General features: G+C 45.1%; 1 protein-coding gene across 1 annotated transcript in view; it reads left to right on the forward strand.

Annotated features, from left to right (window-relative positions):
* LOC307102562 (uncharacterized protein C10orf67, mitochondrial) overlaps positions 1-22,208 on the forward strand; it is a gene marked incomplete at both ends in the record, with an annotated part of 171,412 nt that overhangs the window by 90,087 nt on the left and 59,117 nt on the right. The window contains 3 exons of the mRNA XM_079776167.1: positions 6,033-6,095; positions 15,068-15,147; positions 15,222-15,287. Of these exons, the coding sequence (XP_079632293.1) occupies positions 6,033-6,095; positions 15,068-15,147; positions 15,222-15,287 (209 nt within the window). The remainder of the gene's footprint in view (positions 1-6,032; positions 6,096-15,067; positions 15,148-15,221; positions 15,288-22,208) is intronic.

The raw sequence follows: 22,208 nt of genomic DNA on the forward strand, positions 1-22,208 counted from the left end.
ATAGTGAATAGTACCATTCTCCATCTAGTTGCTCAAATAAGAAAGTATAGGCAGTTCTCTTCTCACGCAAAAAGTGCCCTAAATTCTACCTCTTTCATAATTCCTCTCAAATATATTTTCTCTGCTTCAGCCCTGTTTTTTTTTTTTCTATTGTATCTTCAGTGCTTTGAATGTTTCCTGGCACAAAGTAGGAATTCAGCAAATATTTAGTGAGTTGAAGAACAAAGAAAATAAACAAAGCCATTAGCCCTGTAGGAAACAGTTAATTTAGGAAACAGAGACAATCTTAAGAGACATTTTAAAATAAATACATTTTGGAAAATATTCAAGGGAAACTTTTATCCATTAATCAGGACAGGCTGCTATGAAAAAAAACAACAACAAAACCATCTGAGGAAAAGAATAATTTATTGGAGATAACAATTTTTTTAAATGGCAATGGCAGGGTGAATAATAAAATTGACACAGCTGAAGATCTAATTAATTAAAGTGGAAGAAAGTCTCAGAAATAGTGTAAAATAGCAGACTTAAATTATGAGGAAAGTTAAACAGTAGTTGCTACAAGATATAAATAAAGCAAAGTATTCAAAAGGAAAAAATGTTTGAACCCTGATTCTTATATTCAGCTAAAATCTGAATTGAGTATGAAAAAAAAGATATGCAGGATGATATGGACACAATAAAAAGGAGAAACTAGGTATTTCTCAGAAGTGAGGGAAGCTAGAAAAAATTAAAAGTTGAAACATTAAACTAACACTTGGAAGAGACTTTTTTCAGTGGCAAAGTTTAGTAACAGGTTTACACTTCCTTCTCTATGGATAGTTACAATTACTTAGGCCTGTAATAACTGGTATTTGCATAAACACACTGTTAATGTTATTTACTAGATCTAAGTTTTTTAGAGTCAGTGTGTAGATGAAGCATGGAGGACTTAATTATAGTTAGAGAACAATCTTACAGACATTGACAATATAAAAATAACATTCTTTCTAAAACCTTGGAAATTAGGTGAGTGAATATGTTGGAAAACATAAAAATCTAAATAAATTTCCAATTTTTCACAGGGAGGAGTTAATATATCAAGTATACAAGTTTTTATATATCGAAATCATAATAAAAACAACAACAGGCAGGTGGGGGAGAAGGTGGAAGGTAATGAGAATGCTCTAAAATCTTAATCTTTATTTGTGGGGAGCCCAAATCAATAAAGGCTATTATCCTATATAATCCTATATAATAAAAGCCTAATATGCTAAGTGTCTGACCATTGTTCGACCATTCGACCAGTTGCTATGATGTGCACTGACCACCAGGGGCCAGACGCTCCAACCGGTAGGTTAGCTTGCTGCTGGGGTCCAGCCAATTGGAACTGGGCCAGATGGGCCTGACATGCCATGGAGCCCTCCCACGGTCCCACCCCAGCTCCGATTGTGCATCAGTGGGGTCCCTCAGCCTGGTTTGTGCCCTCTTGCAATCTGTGACCCTTCGGGGGATGTCAGAGAGCCGGCTTCAGCCCTATTCCCACAGGTCAGGCCGAAGGATCTCACTGGTGCATGAATTTGTGCACCGGGCCTCTAGTTTATTTATAATGATAATGATGAGAAAAACTAAAAATAAAACAACAACAACAATGCCTTAGCTTCTGGGAAGTAAGAGTTATATGTTCATGTATACTATTTTATTTGCAGTTTGTTTTTTAAATATGTACCTATATTATCATTTAAAAATCTAAGATAATATGAATGAAGAAGTCAGTAGCTTAGTGTATGTGAAGTGTCTGACACAAAGTAGGCACCCAATTATAGCTTTATGGCTGTTATTAAAAATTTTATTTTTATATGTGGTAGCTGATGTCAGCTGTGTTCTCTCTGTCCCTTCAGATACAAATACATTTGGGTCAAACCAATTTTGTGCTTTGTGGTAGCCTGGAGTGTGTCCTCTGGTGTCTGCAGATGCCACAGTATCATGGTGGTTGTTGCTGTGAATGGGCTCCTTCCACCGAACTGAGGCACATTCTGAGTCTCATTGTGCCCCGCTTGCCATCCCAGTTCACACTTAGTTTAATTAGATGCTGAATTCAATCCAGTTCTGTGATTTCTACGAAAAGCATCCACTCACATGACACCTTTGCATTTGTAAGTTTGAGGAGGTTGAAGAAGGTTAACTGACAGGGACAGTCTATATCACTAAGATGCCATTTCAAATTGAATATTGCACATCACCCCCACCTTGGTGCCAGGTCAGGGGACCTCAGGCCGTGCCCACCCCACCTGGCAGGGCTTGATGGGGGTCCGCAAGGTGCATCCCTGCACTGGTGCTGGGCCAGGAGACCTCAGGCCGTGCCCCCTACCCTGGCGCCAGGCCGGGGCACCTGAGGCCGTGCCCTCCGCCTGGTGGGATTTGATGGGGGACCTCAGGCCATGCCCCCTGCCCCGGCACCAAGCCGGGGAACCTGAGGCCGTGCCCACCCACCTGGCGGGGGTTGACGGGGGACCTCAGGCCACACCCCCTGCCTCGACGCCAGGCCGGGGGACCTGAGGCCGCACTCCCTGCCTGGTGGGGCTTGACAAGGGACCTCAGGCCACGCCCCCCACCCAGCAGGGCTTGACAGGGGACCTCAAAGTGCCCTGCCCCAGTGCTGGGCCGGGGGACCTCACCCCGGGCCAGGGAACCTCAGGCCATGCTCCCCGCCCAGCGGGGCTTGACAGGGGAACTGAGGCCACACCCCCCGCCCGGCGGGTCTTGATGGGGGACCTCAAGCCGTGTCCCCCACCCGGCAGGGCTTGACAGGGGACCAGAAGGCATGCCCTCTGCCCCAGCCCTGGCTGGGGGACCGGAGGCTGCGACCGTGCCTGGCAGGGCTTGACAAGGATGGGACCGGCCGGGTCTGGATCTAGCCCAGTGGGGGTGGGGCCGGCCGGGTCTGGGTCTCGCATGATTTTGGGGCTCATGTGGGTGGGCGAGGACTTGACTCTGGGTCCCGTGGTGCACCCCAGACTCTGACAGGAGGAAGATTTTCATATACATTTTACTAATTTTCTTTCATCTCTGACACTTCTATTATAGAGAAAGGGCAAATAGCAATATTAAAATATTTCCTCTAATTAATCCTCTTTTAATGTGCACAAATTTCATGCACCAACCCACTAGTTTAAAATAAAAGATTGTTTTAAAGCTTGTGTCTTCACAGATAATAACTGCCCATTTCATTTTTAAAAGATATAATGGTAAAATTTGACCACTATATAATGGCAGTGTAATGTATTTTTTAAAAACTATAGTGGGAAAGTTCATTTTAAAGGACTATAATTGCCCAATTGCAAATCTATATATATACTAGAGGCCCGGTGCACAAAATTCATGCACGAGGGGGGGCGTGGTGTCCCTCAGCCCAGCCTGCACCTTCTCCAATCTGGGACCCCTCAAGGGATGTCCGACTGCCCATTTAGACCCGATCTTGCCTAAACGGGCAGTTGGACATCCCTCTTACAATCCAGGACTGCTGGCTCCCAACTGCTCACCTGCCTGCCTTCCTGATTGCCCCTAACCGCTTCTGCCTGCCAGCCTGATCACCCCCTAACCACTCTCCTGCCAGCCTGATTGATGTCTAACTGCTCCCCTGCCAGCCTGTTTATCCCCAACTTCCCTCCTCTGCCGACCTGGTCACCCCTAATTGCCCTCCCCTTCAGGCTTGATCGCCCCCAACTGCCCTCCCTTGCAGGCCTGGTCCCTCTCAACTGCCCTCCCCTTCTGGCCATCTTGTGGTGGCCATCTTGTGTCCACATGGGGGCAGGATCTTTGACCACATGGGAGCAGCCATCTTATGTGTTGGAGTGATGGTCAATCTGCATATTACTCTTTTATTAGATAGGATAGAGGCCTGGTGCATGGGTGGAGGCCAGCTGGTTTGCCCTGAAGGGTGTCCCAGATCAGAGTGGGGGTTCCCTTGGGGCATGGGGCGGCCTGGATGAGGGGCCTGTGGCAGTTTGCAGGCCAGCCACGCCCCCCGGTGACCCAAGCGGAGGCCCTGGTATCTGGGATTTATTTATCTTCTACAATTGAAACTTTGTAGCCTGGAGCAGAGCCAAGCCTTTTGCTCGCTCGGTGGCGGAATAAATTCTGTTGGAATTTATTATCTTCTATAATTGAAACTTTGTAGCCTTAAGCAGAGGTCAAAGCAGGCCAGGGCTGCAGAAGCTTGGTTTCCTCCATCGCAGGGGGCAACTCTAGCCTCTTCTCTCTCCAGCTCCGTGGCTGCCGCCATTTCTGTTGGGATTTATGTATCTTCTATAATTGAAACTTTGTAGCCTTAAGCGGAGGCCTGGGCCAGCCAGGGTGTGCGGAAAGCTTGGCTTCCTCCATCGCTGGGGAAACCCAAGCCTCCCTCCTGCTCTCTCTGTGGCCGTAGCCATCTTGGCTGGGTTAATTTGCATACTCACTCCTGATTGGCTGGTGGGCCTTGCTGGTGGGTGTGGCTTGTAGGTGTAGTGTAGTGGTGGTTAATTTACATATTACTCTTTTATTAGATAGGATAAAAGCCTAAGCAACCGAACAACCAATATCCTGGTTGCTATGACGTGCACTGACTACGAGGGGGAGACTCTCAACGTAGGAGCTGCCCCCTGGTGGTCAGTGTGCTCCCACAGCGGGAGCGCTGCTCAGCTGACTGACCCATCCCAGCAGCCCACCAGCCCAACAGCAGCCACTCACTCACTCAGTAGGCCTGCAGGTCCAATCTTCAGAGAATGGGCCAGGCACTGATGGACCAGCACTGCTGGCACGATCCCAACAGTGCCGCAGTTCTCCTGGAAGTCGGCCTTGGGCACCACTGCCACTTCCCCTCCCTAGATGCTTCGCAAGGAAGAAACGATATAAAAGTGGCTGCCAGGTGGATCCCAACAAACTGTGCAAACGTCAGCAGCAGAGATCTGAACCCCAGGCCAGCAAGGGCATCCCACCGCCCACCCAGAGGGCCAATTGTGTCCCAGCTACCCCCCCCCCTTGGGATGAGCGCCAGATGCAGGGCTTATGGCTGGCGAGTGCTGCTGCTGCAGTGTGAGCCTCTCCCAATTGGGACTGACTGAGTGCGAGCCCGCAGCTGGCGCAGCGGGGCTGGGATGAGTGGGAGCGACAGGCAGGAGTGGCAAGCAGGAGCGGCAGGCAGCATTGGACTGCCAGTTTCGGCCTGATCCCTGCAGGCCACCCCAAGAGAACCCACCTGTGCACGAATTCGTGCACCAGGCCTCTAGTGCAATATATAAACACCAAACTTAATAAATTGGATAAGGCAGAGAAGATCCCTGTGGGACTCTGGTTGACATATTTAAGTCTCAGTTGCCTTTCTCTAAGCTGCAGAGAAGCCACATCTTTATGCATTAATTTAAAATGTTATACAGGGTAGGGTAAAGGTAGGTTTAGAGTTCGTATAGAAAGTAATACAATCATCCTACATAATAAAATGGTAATATGTAAATTACCATCACTCCGCTATGCCCACGATTGGGCCAGCAGGAGGCGCAGGGGGTGGGACTCAGGGTGGCCGGGGTAGCTGATTGGGCCAGCAGGACGCTGAGCCATGGCTGCCCCAGAGGCTTTCAGAAGGCCTGGGGCACCGGCGGACAGCCGGCCAGGTCCCCCGCGATCAAAGGCCAAAGCGGGGGACCTGGCCGGCTGTCTGCTCCGGCGCAAGGCCTTTCGAAAGCTTCCGCAGCAGCCGGAGGCTTTCGGAAGGCCTGGGGCACCAGCGGACAGCCGGCCAGGTCCCCCGCGATCAAAGGCCAAAGCGGGGGACCTGGTCGGCTGTCTGCTCCGGCACAAGGCCTTTCGAAAGCCTCCGCAGTGCCGGAGGCTTTCGGAAGGCCTGGGGCACCGGCGGACAGCCAGCCCGCTGGTGCACCAGGTGCATGATTAAATCATGCACTGGGCCTCTAGTTAATAAATAATAACACAAGAATAAACTCTGTTTCATGTACTCACAACTGTAAATCTACTTTGTCCCATCCTATATTTACCTTGGTTTATTTCCTTTCCAGGTTTTACCTGACTTATCTATTGAGACACATGAAGATGCAGAGGCGAAAATGTCAGAGGACCAGGTATAAGATGACTATTATGACCATTATTATTACACTAATTATTCTTAATATTGATGCTGGCTATTCTTAGAAAGTAACAATGACTTTGATGGAGAATTAGTTTTGTTTGTTGTTTTTCCTCTTTTAAAAAAATCTTCATTGTTGAGAGTATTACAAATGTCCCCCTTTTTCCCCTCATTGCCCCCTCCACCCAGTTCCCACCCCACCTCAGGCCTTCACCATCCTACTACCTGTGTCCATAGGTAAGATCTTTGGTTAATCTCCTTGTGACCCCCCTACCCCTTTCCCTCTGAGATTCATCAGACTGTTCCATGCCTCTAACTCCATTTTACTCACCAGTTTATTTTGTTTATTATATTTCTTATTCGCTTATTTTGATTTTTAGATTCAATTGTTGATAGATATGTATTTGTTGTCATTTTATTCATATTTTTCTCTCTTCTTCTTCCTCTTGTCCTCCTCCTCCTCCTCCTCCTTCTCTTCTTCCTCTTTTTAAAGAATGCCCTTCAACATTTCATGTAATACTGGGTTGGTGGTGATGAACTCCTTTAACTTTTTCCTATTTGTGAAGCTCTTTATATGACCCTCAATTCTAAATGAGATCTTTGCTGGGTAGAGTAATCTTGGTTATAGGCCTTTGCTATTCACCACTTTAAATATTTCTTGCCACTCCCTTCTGGCCTTCAAAGTTTCTGTTTGAGAAATCAGCTGACAGTCATATGGGTACTCCCTTGTAGGTAACTAACTGCTTTTCTCTTGCTTCTTTTAAGATTCTCTCTTTGTCTTTAATCCTTGGCATTTTAATTATGATGTGTCCTGGTGTGGGCCTCTTTGGGTTCCTCTTGTTTGGGGTTCTCTGCACTTTCTGGACTTTTAAGTCTATTTCTTTTACCAGGTAGGGGAAGTTTCCTGTCATTATTTCTTCAAATAGATTTTCTTGCTCTCTCTCTCTTCTTCTCTGGCACCCCATAATGCGAATGTTGGTACGCTTTAAGTTGTCCTAGAGGCTTCTTATACTATCTTCATATTTTTGGATTCTTTTTGCTGTTCTGCTTGGGTGTTTTTTGCTTTCTCATATTCCAAAGCATTGATTTGATTCTCTGAATCCTCTACTCTACTGTTGATTTTCTGTAGATTATTCTTTTTTAAAAAATAATTCTTTCTTGTAGAAAGTCCCACTATTTCCTCATTGACCCCTACCAGCATGCTTCCCTCCCCCTCCCCCACCCCGCCCAGGCCCTTACCACCCCATTGTCTGTGTCCATGGGCCATGCATATATGCATACAAAGTCCTTGGTTGGTTACCTCCCAACCCTCTTTCCCCCCTTTCCTCCAAGATTATACACTCTGGTCCATGCTTCCATATCTCTGGATCCACTCCATTCATCAGTTTATTTTGTGACTTAGATTCCACATATGAGTGAGATCATGTGATACTTATCTTTCTCTGATTGACTTATTTCACTTAGCATGATACTCTCCAGGTCCTTCCATGCTGTCTCAAAGGGTAAGTTTTTTACTGCTGCATAGTAATCCATGGTATAAATGTACCACAACATTTTTATCCACTCATCTACTGATGGGCACTTGGGCTGTTTCCAGATCTTTGCTATTGTGAATTGTGCTGCTATGAACATAGTGGTGCATACATTCTTTCTGATTAGTATTTTGTGTTTCTTAGGATATATGGCAGTGCCATATTTAATTTTTTGAGGAAACTCCATACTGTTTTCTATAATGGATGTACCAGTCTCCATTCCCACTAACAGTGTATTAGGGTTCCCTTTTCTCCACATCCTCACCAACACTTGTCATTTATTGATTTGTTGATTGTAGATATTCTGACAGGTCTGAGGTGATACCTCATTGTCATTTTACTTTGCATCTCTCTGATGATCAGTGAATTTGAGCATTTTTTTTTTTATGTCTCTTGGCCATCTGTATGGCCTCTTTGGAGAAGTGTCTATTTAGATCCTTTGCCCATTTTTAATTAGATTGTTTGTCTTCCTTCTGTTAAGTTATATGAGTTCCTTATATATTTTGGATATTAATTCCTTATCAGATGTATCATTGCCAAATATGTTCTCCCATACAGGGCTCCCTTTTGGTTTTGTTGATGGTTTCTTTTGCTGTGCAGAAACTTTTTATTGTTTGTGTGTTTTTTTGTTTGTTTTAAATATTGTTATTGATTTCAGAGGGGAAGAGAGGAGAGATAGAAAAATCAATGATGAGAGAGAATCATTGATTGGCTGCCTCCTGCACACCTACTAGAGATCGAGCCGGCAACCCAGGCATGTGCTCTGACCGGGAATCAAACCATGAATTCTTGGTTCATAGATCAATGCTCATTCACTGAGCCACCACAGCCAGGCCAGAAGGTCTTTGTTTTGATGTAGTCCCATTTGTTTATTTTCTCCTTAGTTTTCTTTGCTCTAGGAGATGTATCTCTAAACATATTGCTATGAGAGATGTCTGAAATTTTGCTGCCTATGGTTTCTTCTAGGGTTTTTCTGGTTTCACAACTTACATTTAAGTCCTTTATCCATTTTGTGTTTATTCTTATGCATGGTGTAAGTTGGTGCTCTAGTTTCATTTTTTTGCATGTATCTGTCAAATTTTCCCAATACCATTTATTGAAGAGACTGTCTTGAATCCATTGTATGCTCTTGCCTCTTTTGTCAAATGTTAATTGAGCATTATGGCTTGGGTTGACTTCTGGGTTCTCTGTTCTGTTCCATTGATCTATATGCCTATTTTTGTGCCAGTACCAGGCTGTTTTGATTGCAGTGGCTTTATAGTATAAATTGAATTCTGGTATTGTGATCCCTCCAACTTTGTTCTTCTTTCTCGAGATTGCTGCAGCTATTTTTTTTTTATTCCATATACATTTTTGGATTATTTGTTCTAGATCTGTAAAATATGCTGTTGGCATTTTAATAGGAATCACATTGAATCTGTAGATTGCCTTGGGTAGTATGGACATTTTAATGATGTTGATTCTACCAATCCATGAACACAGTATATTCATCCACTTGTTTATATCTTCTTCTATCTCTTTTTTCAACATCCTGTAGTTTTTTGAATATAAGCCTCCTTGGTTAAGTTTATTCCTAAGTATTTTAATTGTTTTGTTGCAATGGTAAATAAGATTGCTTGTTTAGTTTCTCATTCTGAGAATTCATTATTGGAGTATAAAAAAGCCATTGATTTTGGGGTGTTGATTTTTGTATCCTGCTACATTGCCAAATTCATTTATTAAATCTAGTAGTTTTTTGGTGGAGTCTTTAGGGTTTTCTATGTACAATATCATGTCATCTGTGAATAATGAGAGTTTTACTTCCTTCTTTCAAATTTGGATGCCTTTTATTTCTTCTTGTTGTCTGAAGGACTAGGACTCCCAGTACTATGTTGAATAAGAATGGTGAAAACGGTCATCCCTGTCTTGTTTCTGTTCTTAGGGGAAATGGTTTTAGTTTTTGTCCATTGAGTATGATGTTTGCTGTAGGTTTGTCACATGTGGTCTTTTTCATATGCTCCCTCTATTCCCAACTTGCTGAGAGTTTTTAATAAAAAATGGATGTTGGATTTTGTCGAATGTTTTTTTCTACATTATTGATATGATCATGTGATTTTTGTCTTTCAATTTGTTTATGTGATGTAACACGTTTATTGATTTGTGAATATTGTACCAGCCTTGCATCCCTGGAATAAATCCCACTTGGTCATGGTGTATGGTCTTTTTAATATATTGCTGGATGTGATTTGCTAGTATTTTTTTTTTGAGCCTTTTAGCATCTATGTTCATCAGGGAAATTGGCCTATAATTCTCTTTCTTTGTAGTGTCTTTATCTGGTTTTGGAATTAGGGTAATGCTGGCCTAATAAAAAGAGCTTGGAAATATTCCTGCCTTTGGGTTTTTTGGAATAGTCTGAGGAGGATAGGTTTTAGTTCTTCTTGGAATGTTTGGTAAAACTTCCTCGTGAAGCCATCTGGACCTCGGCTTTTATTTGGTAGGAGTTTTTTGATTACTGCTTCTACTTCATCAGTTATTATTGGCCTATTCAGGTTTTTTGATTCTTCCTGATTCAGTTTTGGGAGATTGTGCTTTTTTAGGAATTTGTCCATTTCATCCACATTGTCCAGCTTGTTGGCATATAATTGTTCATAGTATTTATAAGAATCCTTTGTATTTCTGTGGTGTCAGTGGTTACTTCTCTGCTTTCATTTCTGATTTTATTTATTTGGGTTCTCTCTCTTTTTTTCTTGATGAGTCTGGTTAACAGCCAATTTTGTTTATTTTTTCAAAAAAACAGCTCTTGGTTTCATTGATTATTTTGTATTTTTTTTTTAGTCTCTTATGTCATTTATTTCTACTCTAATCTTTATTATTTTCTTCCTTCTACTTACTCTGGGCTTTTCTTGTTGTTCTCTTTCTGGTTCTTTAAATTGTAGAGTTAAGTAGTTTATTATTGATTTTTTTTTTTTTTTAGGTCAGCCTGTAGTGTTATGAACTTCCCTTTCAAAAAAGTTCATTTTAATTATGATGTATTTGGGTGTGGACCTGCTTGGGTACTTCTTGCTTGGGGTTCTCTGTGCCTCCTGAACTTGTGTGACTTTTTCCTTTACCAGGTTAAGGCAGTTTTCTGCCATTGTTTCTTCAAACACATTGTCTATCCCTTTCTTCCTCTTCTGGCACACCTGCTATTCAAATATTGTTGTTGTGGTTTTTTTTTAATAAATCTTTATTGTTCAGATTATTACAAGTGTTCCTCTTTTTTTCCCCCCATAGCTCCCCTCCACCTGATTCCCCACCCCACCCCATGCTTTTACCCCCAGCCACTGTCTTCATCCATAGGTGTAAGATTTTTGTCCAATCTCTTCCTGCACCCCTCACACTCCCCTCCCCCTGATAATTGTCAGTCCACTCCCTTTCTATGTCCCTGATTCTATTATATTCATCAGTCCATTCTGTTCATCAGATTTTTTATTCACTTGATTTTTAGATTCATTTGTTGGTAGGTATGTAGTTGTTGTCATTTTGTTGTTCATAATTTTTATCTTTACCTTTTCCTTCTTCTCCCTCTTCTTAAAGAATACCCTTCAGCATTTCATATAATCCTGGTTTGGTGGTGATGAACTCCTTTAGCTTTTTCTTGTCTGTGAAGCTCTTTATCTGACCTTCAATTCTGAATGACAGCTTTGCTGGGTAGAGTAATCTTGGTTGTAGGTTCTTGCTGTTTATCACTTTGAATATTTCTTGCCACTCCCTTCTGGCCTGCATAGTTTCTGTTGAGAAATCAGCTGACAGTTGTATGGGTACTCCCTTGTAGGTAACTAACTGTTTTTCTCTTGCTGCTTTCAAGATTCTCTCTTTGTCTTTTGCCTTTGGCATTTTAATTATGATGTGTCTTGGTGTGGTCCTCTTTAGATTCCTCTTGTTTGGGGTTCTGTGCACTTCCTGGACTTGTAAGTCTATTTCTTTCACCAGGTAGGGAAAGTTTTCTGTCATTATTTCTTCAAATAGGTTTTCAATATTTTGCTCTCTCTCTTCTTCTGGCACCCCCATAATTCAGATGTTGGTATGCTTCAAGTTGTCCCAGAGGCTCCTTACACTATCTTCATATTTTTGGTTTCTTTTTTCTTTTTGTTTTTCTGGTTGGGTGTTTTTTGTTTCCTCATATTTCAGATCTTTGGTTTGATTCTTGGGGTCCTTTGATCTACAGTTGAATTTCTGTATATTCTTTATTTCAGACAGTGTATGCTTAATTTCTGACTGGTTCTTTTCCATTTTTTTGGCATTCTCATTAAGGTACTTGAAGGTCTCACTAAGCTCCTCAGAGGTCTCATCAAGTTTCTTGGCGGTTTTCAGAAGATTCTTGAGTAACCTTATAAATGTGGTTTTGAATTCTATGTCCAGTAGTTTGCTTTCCTTCATTTCTTTCATTCATGACATGTTTCTTTGTCTCCGCATTTTGCTTCTTCCCTGTGTTGATGGAGTGGTTTTCTGTGGTAGGTGACCTATAAAGGCCCAGTGGTTCAGCCTCCCCTATCACCTGAGGTGGACACTCTTGGTGCACCCCTTTGTGGGCTGAGTGCAAAGTCTTGGTGTAGTTAAGCCTTGATTGCTGTTGGTACACTGGGAGGAATTGACCTCCAGGCCAATTGGCTGTGAGGACCCGCTATGTCTATAATGGAAGAACTGCTGTGCTGGAGACACGCTTATGGGGCAGGACTTGTTTCAGTGGGGCTTTGGTGCTCACTGAGTCTGCCTCTTGAATGTGTCACTTATGGATGTGAGGAGTTGAAATCTGGTGTCGTCTCACACTGACCACTAGATACAGTAGCTTCTGGATCTCCAATAGGGTGCAGGTCAGCTACTGTCTGAGGCCACCCAGCAGGAGCTACAGCGAGAACTACAGTTTTCTCCTCTTTGCTTGGGGTTTGGAGGTTTTGGAGCTGTCTGACCAGAGCTGCAGTTTGCTAGGTTAAGCTGCAATAGGGCAGGCCATTTATATGCAAAAGCCGCTGCGCGGAGCTTGGGTGGGTTTGTAGATTGTGCGGGGCGGGGTCTCAGGGAGTCACTAGGCTAGGACGTGGCAAACAGCGATGGCTGCCAGTCAGCCGTCTTTGTGTCTCTGCGTTTCCAAGTCCCTGCGTCGCGTGCCCCAGCACAGTAAACAATGATTGCTGAGCACACCTCTGCAAGAAAGCCACCCTCACTTTCCGACCCGATGGCAGACAGTCCAAGTCCAGCTTCTCCCCATAGGAGTTTGGCTCCCCAGCATCTCCCCAGAAACTGGAGTTCAGAGTAATTGGGAGTTTGTCTCCCTTCAGGTTGAAAAAAGCAGCGCACCCAGTCGCCCTCTGCCAGCCCAATTCGCGCGCCTCCGTACCTCAGCTTTTCAGTGCTTGTGCACGTCTCAATGCTCTATCCTCTTTCCTTCTAGTTGTAGAACTTCCACTCAGCCAGCTTTCCTGTGGTTCTGGGTGATAGACATTTTGTCTTTTAGTTGTAGTTTTGAAATTATTGTGTGAGGCAGCAATTTAGGTGTTTACCTATGCTGCCATCTTGGTTTCCCCTCCTATTCAAATATTGTTATGTTTCATGTTGTCTCACAGCTCCTAAAGCTGTCCTCCTGTTAATTGTTTTTTCTTTTTGGTTCTCTGATTGAGTGATTTTTTTCAACTCTGTCTTCTGATTCACTGCTACCCTCCTTAGCTTCCCCTAATCTGCTATCTATTCCTTCCAATGTGCTCTTTATTTATGCTATGTCATTATTTCTGTTTTTATAGTTACTATATCTTTTTTCATGCTGTTGAGTATCTCTACCATCATTATTCTGAACTCAATATCAGATAAATTTTCTTATCTCCGTTTCATTTATCTCTTCTTCTGGAGAATTTGCTTGTTCTTTCATTTGGGGGCTGTTTCTTTGCCTCCTCATTTTGGCTGCCTGTTTGGGTTTGTGACTATATATTAGGTAGATCTGCTACACCTCTCAATCCTTCATGCAAGACAGTGTCAAATGCTGTTTCTGACTAATTAGGTCAGGCAAAGATTCAAAGCCTTTAGAGACCACCTTTATCTACAGACTGATAGGATTTTGTCTTGAGTTGCCCTCAGGCAATCATTCACAGGTGTGGCAAGAGTTTTTTTCAACAGGATGGGGCAATTTCTTGTGCCTGGAGGCTAATTGTTATTCCCAGTCTCTTAATGGTCCTGAGCAACTCTGCACCCTAGGGCAAGGTGTTTTCCAATAGGATGGATCAACTGTCTTCCCCCCAGGCAAAGTCACCTGTATAGCAAATGTCTGCATGAGAAAGGTGACCTCTGCAGTGTGAGGGAATGACTCAGCACAGGAAACTAGGGTGTCTGTCTTCTGAGCTCTATACCCAAAGCAAAGTCTGAAGCCTGAGCCAGGACAGGCCATTCATATGGAAACGCTCCTGCAAACAGCTTAGGTGGGACTGTACATTGAATGGGGCAGGGCCTCAGGGGATCTCCAGAACAGAACAAATGGTGTGCCCCAGGCTGATGGAGACTCAGATATGGTTGCCAGTCAGCCCTGTGACAGGGAAAGTCCAGCACAAGAACAATGACCCCTGTGAGCATCCCGTCTGGGAGAAAGCTGCCCTCAATTTCCTGCCCTGATGCCAGACAATCCAGTGCTTCCCTGAATGTGTCGGTGTCCCCCAAAGCTGCCTAGTGTTATGAGTCTGAGTATGTTTGTGTGCTGGTCTTTTAAATGGAATACGTGGGTCTCCCGAAGCCTCTGTGTCACTCAGCCACAATCCCTGCTGGTTTTTACAGCCCGTAGTTATGGGGACTTCTCTTCCCAGCTCTGGAATCCTATGCTAGGGGTATTGTGTGGGGCCTTGTTCCTCACCAGCAGCCTCCACAGAGACAACTCACTCCCAATTAAAAAAACAGCACATGTGTCAGACCAGCCCGTTTCATGCTGGAGACAATATGGCCCAAACCTATCAATAAAAGGCCCAAGACCCAGCTCAGGTGACTGGGGAGGCTGAGCCACTGGGCCCTATAGGACACCTACTACACAAGGATTCTACCAATTGAAGGAAACATAGCATCTCTACCTAATACATAGAAACAAACACAGGGAAGCAGCAAAATGGGCTGTCTCCGCCCCTCCTACCAGTCTCAGTGTGCTTTCTCCTTTACTTCTCTAGTGGTAGGACTTCCATTTATCCAGCTTCAGGTGGTTCTGTATGATGGTTGCTCTGTATTTTAGTTGTAATTTTGATGTGGTTGTGGGAGGCAGTGAGTATAGGTGTTTACCTATGCCGCCATCTTTGAGAATTAGTTTTATGAAGAGACAGAGGACATGAATGCCTCCATAATATGATTCTGGGGTATAACCCTGACATACTCAAAGAAACCCTTCAGCTTTATGGAGAAACAGGGTATAATGTTCATGTAATTAACTTTGTGATGTATTTTCTATTGAAAGGTTGAAGAGAAATATACTTTGGAGAAGGAAATAGAAATGTTAAAGGAAAGTTTAGAGAATGAAAAAAAGTTGACAGAAAGGTACTGGAAATAATGATTCATAACTACTCATTTGTAGCTAATACAAAATTTAACTATCTATAAATTTGTTACAGGTTTAGGAAGGAAACAGAACGGATAAGCAAAACGTGGGAAAAGAAATTCCTTATTCTCAGGAACAGGTATAGTGTGGTGATATATAAAAATTCTAGTTATAGAAATGTGACCTATCATCTTCTAGAGAAACAAGGGGAAATTTTTCTGTATATAGTAATTAATATTAACAAGAAGTTCAAAATAATTGGCCTAAAATAGAATGGTAGTCCAAGTCACTTCAAAGAAAAAATAATTTAAAACTTTCATTTCCAATGTCAATAGGACAGACAGTACCTATTTATGCCTGGTTTAATCAGACCTGCATAGTCATCTCTCTTCATAGGGTATTAAAATGTTTTCCTGCTCATTTGCACATATTCATATTTAACTGGTCTATATCTTCTTGTAAAATTGCTTTAAATACTAGATTGCCTTTCCATTTTCAGACAGGCAACACCAACTCTTTAATTCTCAGGTCTAATTTTTATCCAGATAATTCTTTTAATTTCTCTTCCCCGTGTCATCTTTGTCTTTTTAAAGATGGAGAAAGTAAAAAGAAATGGAGAAAGTGACACTAAAATTCTAAAAAAGCTGAAAGCAATGCCAACTAGAAAAAAATGCTTTTTTTTTTTTTTCATGTCCTAACATGTTAGTGTTAAAATTCTACATTCTGTTCTCTTGGTTTCTGCCATAATTTCCACTAGAGTCTCTTTGCATGTTGGAAATTTCTTTTCAAGATTTTCTCACAGTGAAGCATCTACAGGATAGATTCAATGTTGGTCTGATATCCTAGGTCCGTGGTTGGCTAACTGCGGCTCGCGAGCCACTTGCGGCTCTTTGGCCCCTTGAGTGTGGCTCTTCCACAAAATACCATGGCCTGGGCGAGTCTATTTTGAAGAAGTGGCATTAGAAGAAGTTTAAGTTTAAAAAATTTGGCTCTCAAAAGAAATTTCAATCATACTGTTGATATTTGGCTCTGTTGACTAATGAGTTTGCCGACCACTGTCCTAGGTCACACTTGAGGCTCATACCTGACTTCATGGGGTGATAATGCCATACATTTGCACTGCACTTCATAAACAAACAGAGTGTGTGTGTGTGTGTGTGTGTGTGTGTGTGTGTGTGTGTCTGTAAAATTCTGAACATTTCTGTATTATTGGCACTGAAAACTCCCAGGTGGCATGTTGAGAATCTACATAACAGAAATACCACCAGATGATGAGTGAAGGATCTCCTCCTTGTGGTAAAACGTTCTGCTTTCCACCCCGGCTTGTGTTTCACATCTGTGATGATAATTATTTTGTGCTCTGAAAAAATTTGCATATTAATGCTTTTCCTGACCCCTCACAGAGTTATTATAAGGACTAGTAGCCCGTTTGCACGAAGATTCGTGCAATAGACCTTCATTCACCTGGCTGCCTGCACCAGTTTTCTGCCGGCACCAGGGACCCAGGCCTTGGCTGTGGCCACCGCCTTCTGCCTTTTTCAGGGTCGGGGCTTGGCCCCGGGCGGTGGCCTTGGGCTCGGCGGCACCCAACATCCTTGCTAAGGATCGCAGGAGCCAACCCCCAGTGGTTTCCTGCAATCGGTGCAGGCTCCCCGCTGGTGCCCAAGGCCCGGAAAGCCTCGGCCCCTGGGACCCCCGGGAGTGGCGGGAGGGGCGGGATGGGCACGGCCAAGCCCCCCCAGGTGGCCAATCGACCCGGAACCCCCGGGAGGGGTGGGAGGGGCCGGGCCACGCCCCTCCGGGTGGCCGATCGACCCCCGGGACCCCCGTGAGCGGCGGGAGGGGCCTGGCCACGCCCCCCAGGTGGCCGATTGCCCCCCCGGGACCCCAGGGAGGGGCGGGAGGGGCCGGCCACGCCCCCCAGGTGTCCAATCGACCCCTGGAACCCCGGGAGCGGCGGCATGGGCCCGGCCACGCCCCCCGGGGTGCCGATCGCCCCAGGCACCCCCGGGAGCGGTGGTATGGGTCCGGCCACGCCCCCCCGGGGTGCCCATCGCCCCAGGCACCCCGGGGAGCGGCGGCATGGGCCCGGCCACGCCCCCCGGGGTGCCGATCGCCCCACGCACCCCCGGGAGCGGCTGAATGGGCCCGGCTATGCCCCCCCGGGGTGCCGATGGGCCCGGCCATGCCCCCCGGGGTGCCGATCGCCCCAGGCACCCCCGGGAGCGGCGGCATGGGCCCGGCCACTGGGCACCGCCATCTTGATCTTCTCAATGGCGGATATGCCACCCGGAGTCCCGCCCCCAGCCTCCTGCCGGCCCAATCGTGGGCATAGCGGAGGTGCGGTCAATTTGCATGTTTCTCTATTATAAGGTAAGATAGCATATAGATACAAGTGAAACTAGAGGATGAGAACAAAGGAAAGTTTAAACACCCACTTAATTTCATTTCCCCACACATGGAATTGGAGCTATCTCTGAAACCGAGTAGAATGTTTTTCTCTTACTTATTTCTGTGGGGTTCACTTTCATCCTTAAGATTTACCGTGTATCTGTCCCTATAGAATTCATTCTCTACTCAATGACCATTTACAAGAATACCTCAGTTTTACTTCAAATTGATTTGCTGTTAACCAAGATGTTAACAATCATATTCATCAACTTGGTCTCTGCAGACTTTTATGTTGTTATCTAAATATTTAGGACAATAGGAAGTATTATTACACACTTTCTATATGTTTTCTCATTTAATTAACTAACTAGAGCATAATGTTGGGACATAATGCATTTGTCCATCATGGTTTGGTTGCATCACCAAGTGCTAATTCAAGGGAATACATGCAACAACATAGAAAGTGCTGTGTCATGGTGTGGTATGGAGATTAAGTGTGCTAAAATGGGTATTTCATTTCACAGTAACAGGTCGGAGATCAGGAACAATCATTTTTGTTTAGTAGAAGAAAAACTTCACCTTAGTCCAGGTGACAGTTTAATCCAATGATTTCTGAGCCAATTCATGATTTATATTCAGTCCCAGTTGAATTCAGAGCTTCTCCAAGCTCCTTTTTCGTTTCTGCTAAATTAGCTCTATTTCCAGGAACATCAAACTTAAGCAGTGCTGACAAGAGCAGGGACTAGTCCTTCTTCTTAACAAGGCACTCCTGGCTCTGCTTCTGATGTCATCATTGCCTTTTCTCTTGGCACAATGGTGCACAGGTGTGCCAGATCAGCTCAGGAATAGCTCACTGCCTGGGTGTTGTCACTGTGATGGAGCCACTCCCACCTCATCTCCAGGAGATGGCCCATAGGAACCCTTCTGAGCCAGGATACAAAATCAACTTACAAAAATCAGTTACTTTTCTTTCTTTTTTTAATCATCTTTCTATACACTAATAACAAATTACCAAAAATTTAAAAACAATCCCATTTACAGTTGCATCAAAAAGAGTGAAATACTGCCTGGCTGGTGTGGCTCAGTGGTTGAGCATCACCCCATGATTCTCAATCAGGGCACATGCCTGGATTGTGGACTTGATCCCCAGTAAGGGATTATGCAGGAGGCAGCCAATTGATGTTTCTTTCTCATTGATGTTTCTCTCTTACAATCTCCCTTCCTCTCTCTCCAAAACCAATTAAAATATATTTAAAAACAAACAAACAAAAACTATATAAAAACAGAATGAAATACTTATGAATAAACGTACCAAAGAAGTGAAAGATCTGTATAGTGAACATTATTTCATTGATGAATAAAATTGCAGAAGATGAAAATAAATGGAAAAATCCTCTGTGCTCATGAATTGGAAGATTTAATATTCTTAAAATGTCCATATTACCCAAAGCCATCTATAGATTCAATGCAATCCCTATCAACATTCCAATGGAATTTTTCAAAGAAATAGGAAAAACAATTCTAAAATGTGTGTAGAAACACACACACACACACACACACACACACACACACACAAAACAAAACACACCCACAAATAGCCAATACAATCTTGAAAAAGAACAAAGCTAGAAGCATCATGCTTCCTGATTTCAAACTATAGTACAAAGCTATAATAATCAAAACAATAAAGTATTTGGCATAAAAATGGACATTCAGATCAATGGAAAAAAAAGAGAGAACCCAGAAGTAAACCCACATATATGGTCAATTAATTTATGACAAAGAAGCCAAGAATACTCAGCAGGGAAAGGACAGTCTCCTCAATGAATTGTGTTGTTGGGAAAATTGAACAGCCACACCCAAAAGAATGGAACTGGAACCCTGTCTTACCCTGTACACAAAAGTAAACTCAAAATGGATTAGGTCTTAAATCTAAGATCTGAAACTAAAATTCCTAGAAGAAAACAAAAAGTAAACTTCTTGACATTAGTCTTGGCAATGATATTTTGGATTTGAAACAAAAAGCAAAGGCCACAATACCAAAATTGAACAAATGGGACTACATCAAACTAAAAAGCTCCTGCACAGCAAAGGAAATCATCATCAAAAGTAAATGACAACTTACAAAATGGGAGAAAATACTTGGAAATCATATATATGAAAAAGGGTTAATATCCAAAAATATAGAAAGAACTCACATAGCCCTAGCCAGTTTTGCTCAGTAGTTAGAGCATCAGCCTGTGACTGAAGGGCAGGGGGTTCAATTTCAGTCAAGGATTGCAGGCTCCATCCTCAGGCACCTGCTGGAGGCAACCAATCTCGGTGTCTCTCTCACATCAATGTTTCTTTCTCTGTGTCTCTCCCTCTTTCTTCCACTCTCTCTAAAACAATCAATGGAAAAGTAGCCTCAGGTGGGGATTAACAAAAGCAAAGAAAAGAACTCACACAACTCAATAGCAAAACAACAACAACAACAAATGACAAAAACAAACAATCCTATATAATAAAAGCCTAATATGTAAATTGTGCCCTCCACTAGAGTTCGGCTGGGAGTTTGACAGCTCGACCAGTCGCTATGATGTGCACTAACCACCAGGAGGCAGACGCTCTGACTGATAGGTTAACTTGCTGTGGGCGCTTGTGGGCTGGATTGGAAAGTGAGGTGTGAGATGAGAGCTGTCTGGAAGCTCCCAGGGTTTGGCCCGAGCCCCAGGTGGAGACAGGCAGGGGCAGAAGCCAGGAGGGACTGGGTGGTGCAGGAGGCTGCTACACTTGATCCCAGAGCCGTGGACTGCACAGCTCTCTACAGCCTATGGCATTCTCAGTGCACAATTTATAATCTTCAGAGCTGCTTCTTTTTATTTGTTAAGTTTCACTATCTACTCCAGGAGAGTGGGTAGCACCATTATGGGGAGACGGGCCAGGCGCGCCTGCCTGAGGCCAAGGGGCGGCTTCAGGCTCCCAGGGACGCAGCAGAGAAGGGGGTGGAGCTGAGTTGGAGAAACCGAGTCCAAAACTTGAAAGGAAGCAGGAGGCAGCGAGTGGTGGAGGGTGACAGCTGCGCAGGGGCCTAGAAAAGCTGCTGGGTGGGGGCAGCCAAGGAGCCCGGTGCCTCTCCCACAGGGCAGGCTCCACATCCCTCCCTTCTCCTCCCTGTGACTTGTCACCCCAGCTCTCCTCCAAGGCCCCATCTGGGCTCTCCCTGCACAGCCTTTGTGGAGCTCCACCCCTGGAGGAGAAAGGGGGAGGCTGCAAAGAGGAGGTCCCAGGAGGATGGGGCAGAGCAGGGCCCACCAAGTTAGATGGAGGGGAGGGAGGAAGAGACCCCACAGGACTGGGGCAGAGATGGGCGGAGAAGGAGGGCTGTGCAGAAGTGTAGCCCTTGGTTGAAGTAGAAATCCTGACCCCATTTTACAGACCTCAGCAGCGTGTGTGTGTGGGGGGGGGCGGGGGGAGACAAAGACAAAAGAGGGTGTGAGGGTACTGGATGGATGGAGAGCAGTGACGTTTGATTGATGGCCTACTTATTTTTATTTTTGTTAATATATTTTTATTGATTTCAGAGAGGAAGGAGGAGGGAGAGAGATAGAAACATCAATGATAAGAGAGAATCGATCTGCTGCCTCCTGCACTGAGCCTGCAACCCAGGAATGTTCCCTTGACCAGAATCGAACCCAGGACCCTTCATTCTGCAGGCTGTGGCTCTATCCACTGAGCAAAACCATCTAGGGTGACCCATGGCCTATTTAGTAGGCTGAGCAGGGGTCTTACCACAATGGTGTTACCTGATAATGAGGGTGTCTCTCCTTATGTTGGGGTAATCGGAACTGCAGTGAAGTAAAGACACACCCATGGAGCCTACAAAGGGTTTCCACCCACATGATGCAATTTACTTCATGTGGCAGCTGAAGAGGGTGAGCAGAGCCTTGGAAGGACATGAGGTCTCTAAGACCATGGGCTGGAGGGAAAGTGTGGGCTGAGCATTCCACTCCGTGAGTTACAATCCTATATAATAAAGAGGGAATATGCAAATTGACACTCACGTCATCACAAGATGGCTGCGCCCACAGTGGAGGCAGGGTTCCCATATGGAGCCATAACAAGCGATCAGCAGGGACCTGAGGCTGTGTGGCGCCAGGCCAGGGTGGGGACCTCAGGCCGTGCCTCCCACCTGGTGGGGCTTGACAGAGAACCTCAAGATGTGCCCACTGCTCCGGCTCAGGCTGGGGGACCTCAGGCCACGTCCCCGCCCCGGCACTGGGCTGGGGGACCTCAGGCTGCTCCCCCTGCCCCAGCGCCAGGCCGGGGGATCTCAGGCTGCACCCCCGCCTGGGGCCGGGGAACCTCAGGCCGTGTCCCCCATCCCAGTGCTGAGCCGGGGACCTCAGGCCACACCCCCACCTGGCGCCAGGTTGGGGGACCTGAGGGTGCGCCGGGGGACTTGAGGCTGCGCTCCCCACCCAGCGGGGCTTGACAGGGGACCTGAGGCTGTGCCCCCCCTCCTGGCTTCGGATCAGGGGAACTGAGGCTGCTCACCCTGCCTGGCATGGCTTGACGGGGGTGGGGCTGGCCAGTTCTGGATCTCGCCCAATGGGGGTGGGGGTGGCCGGGTCTGAGTCTCGCAAGATTTCGAGGCAAGCACGGGTGGGCGGAGACTTGACTCTGGGTC

The sequence above is a fragment of the Cnephaeus nilssonii genome (genome assembly GCF_951640355.1).
Source record: "Cnephaeus nilssonii genome assembly, chromosome: 1".
In the NCBI taxonomy this organism is placed as follows: Eukaryota; Metazoa; Chordata; class Mammalia; order Chiroptera; family Vespertilionidae; genus Cnephaeus; species Cnephaeus nilssonii.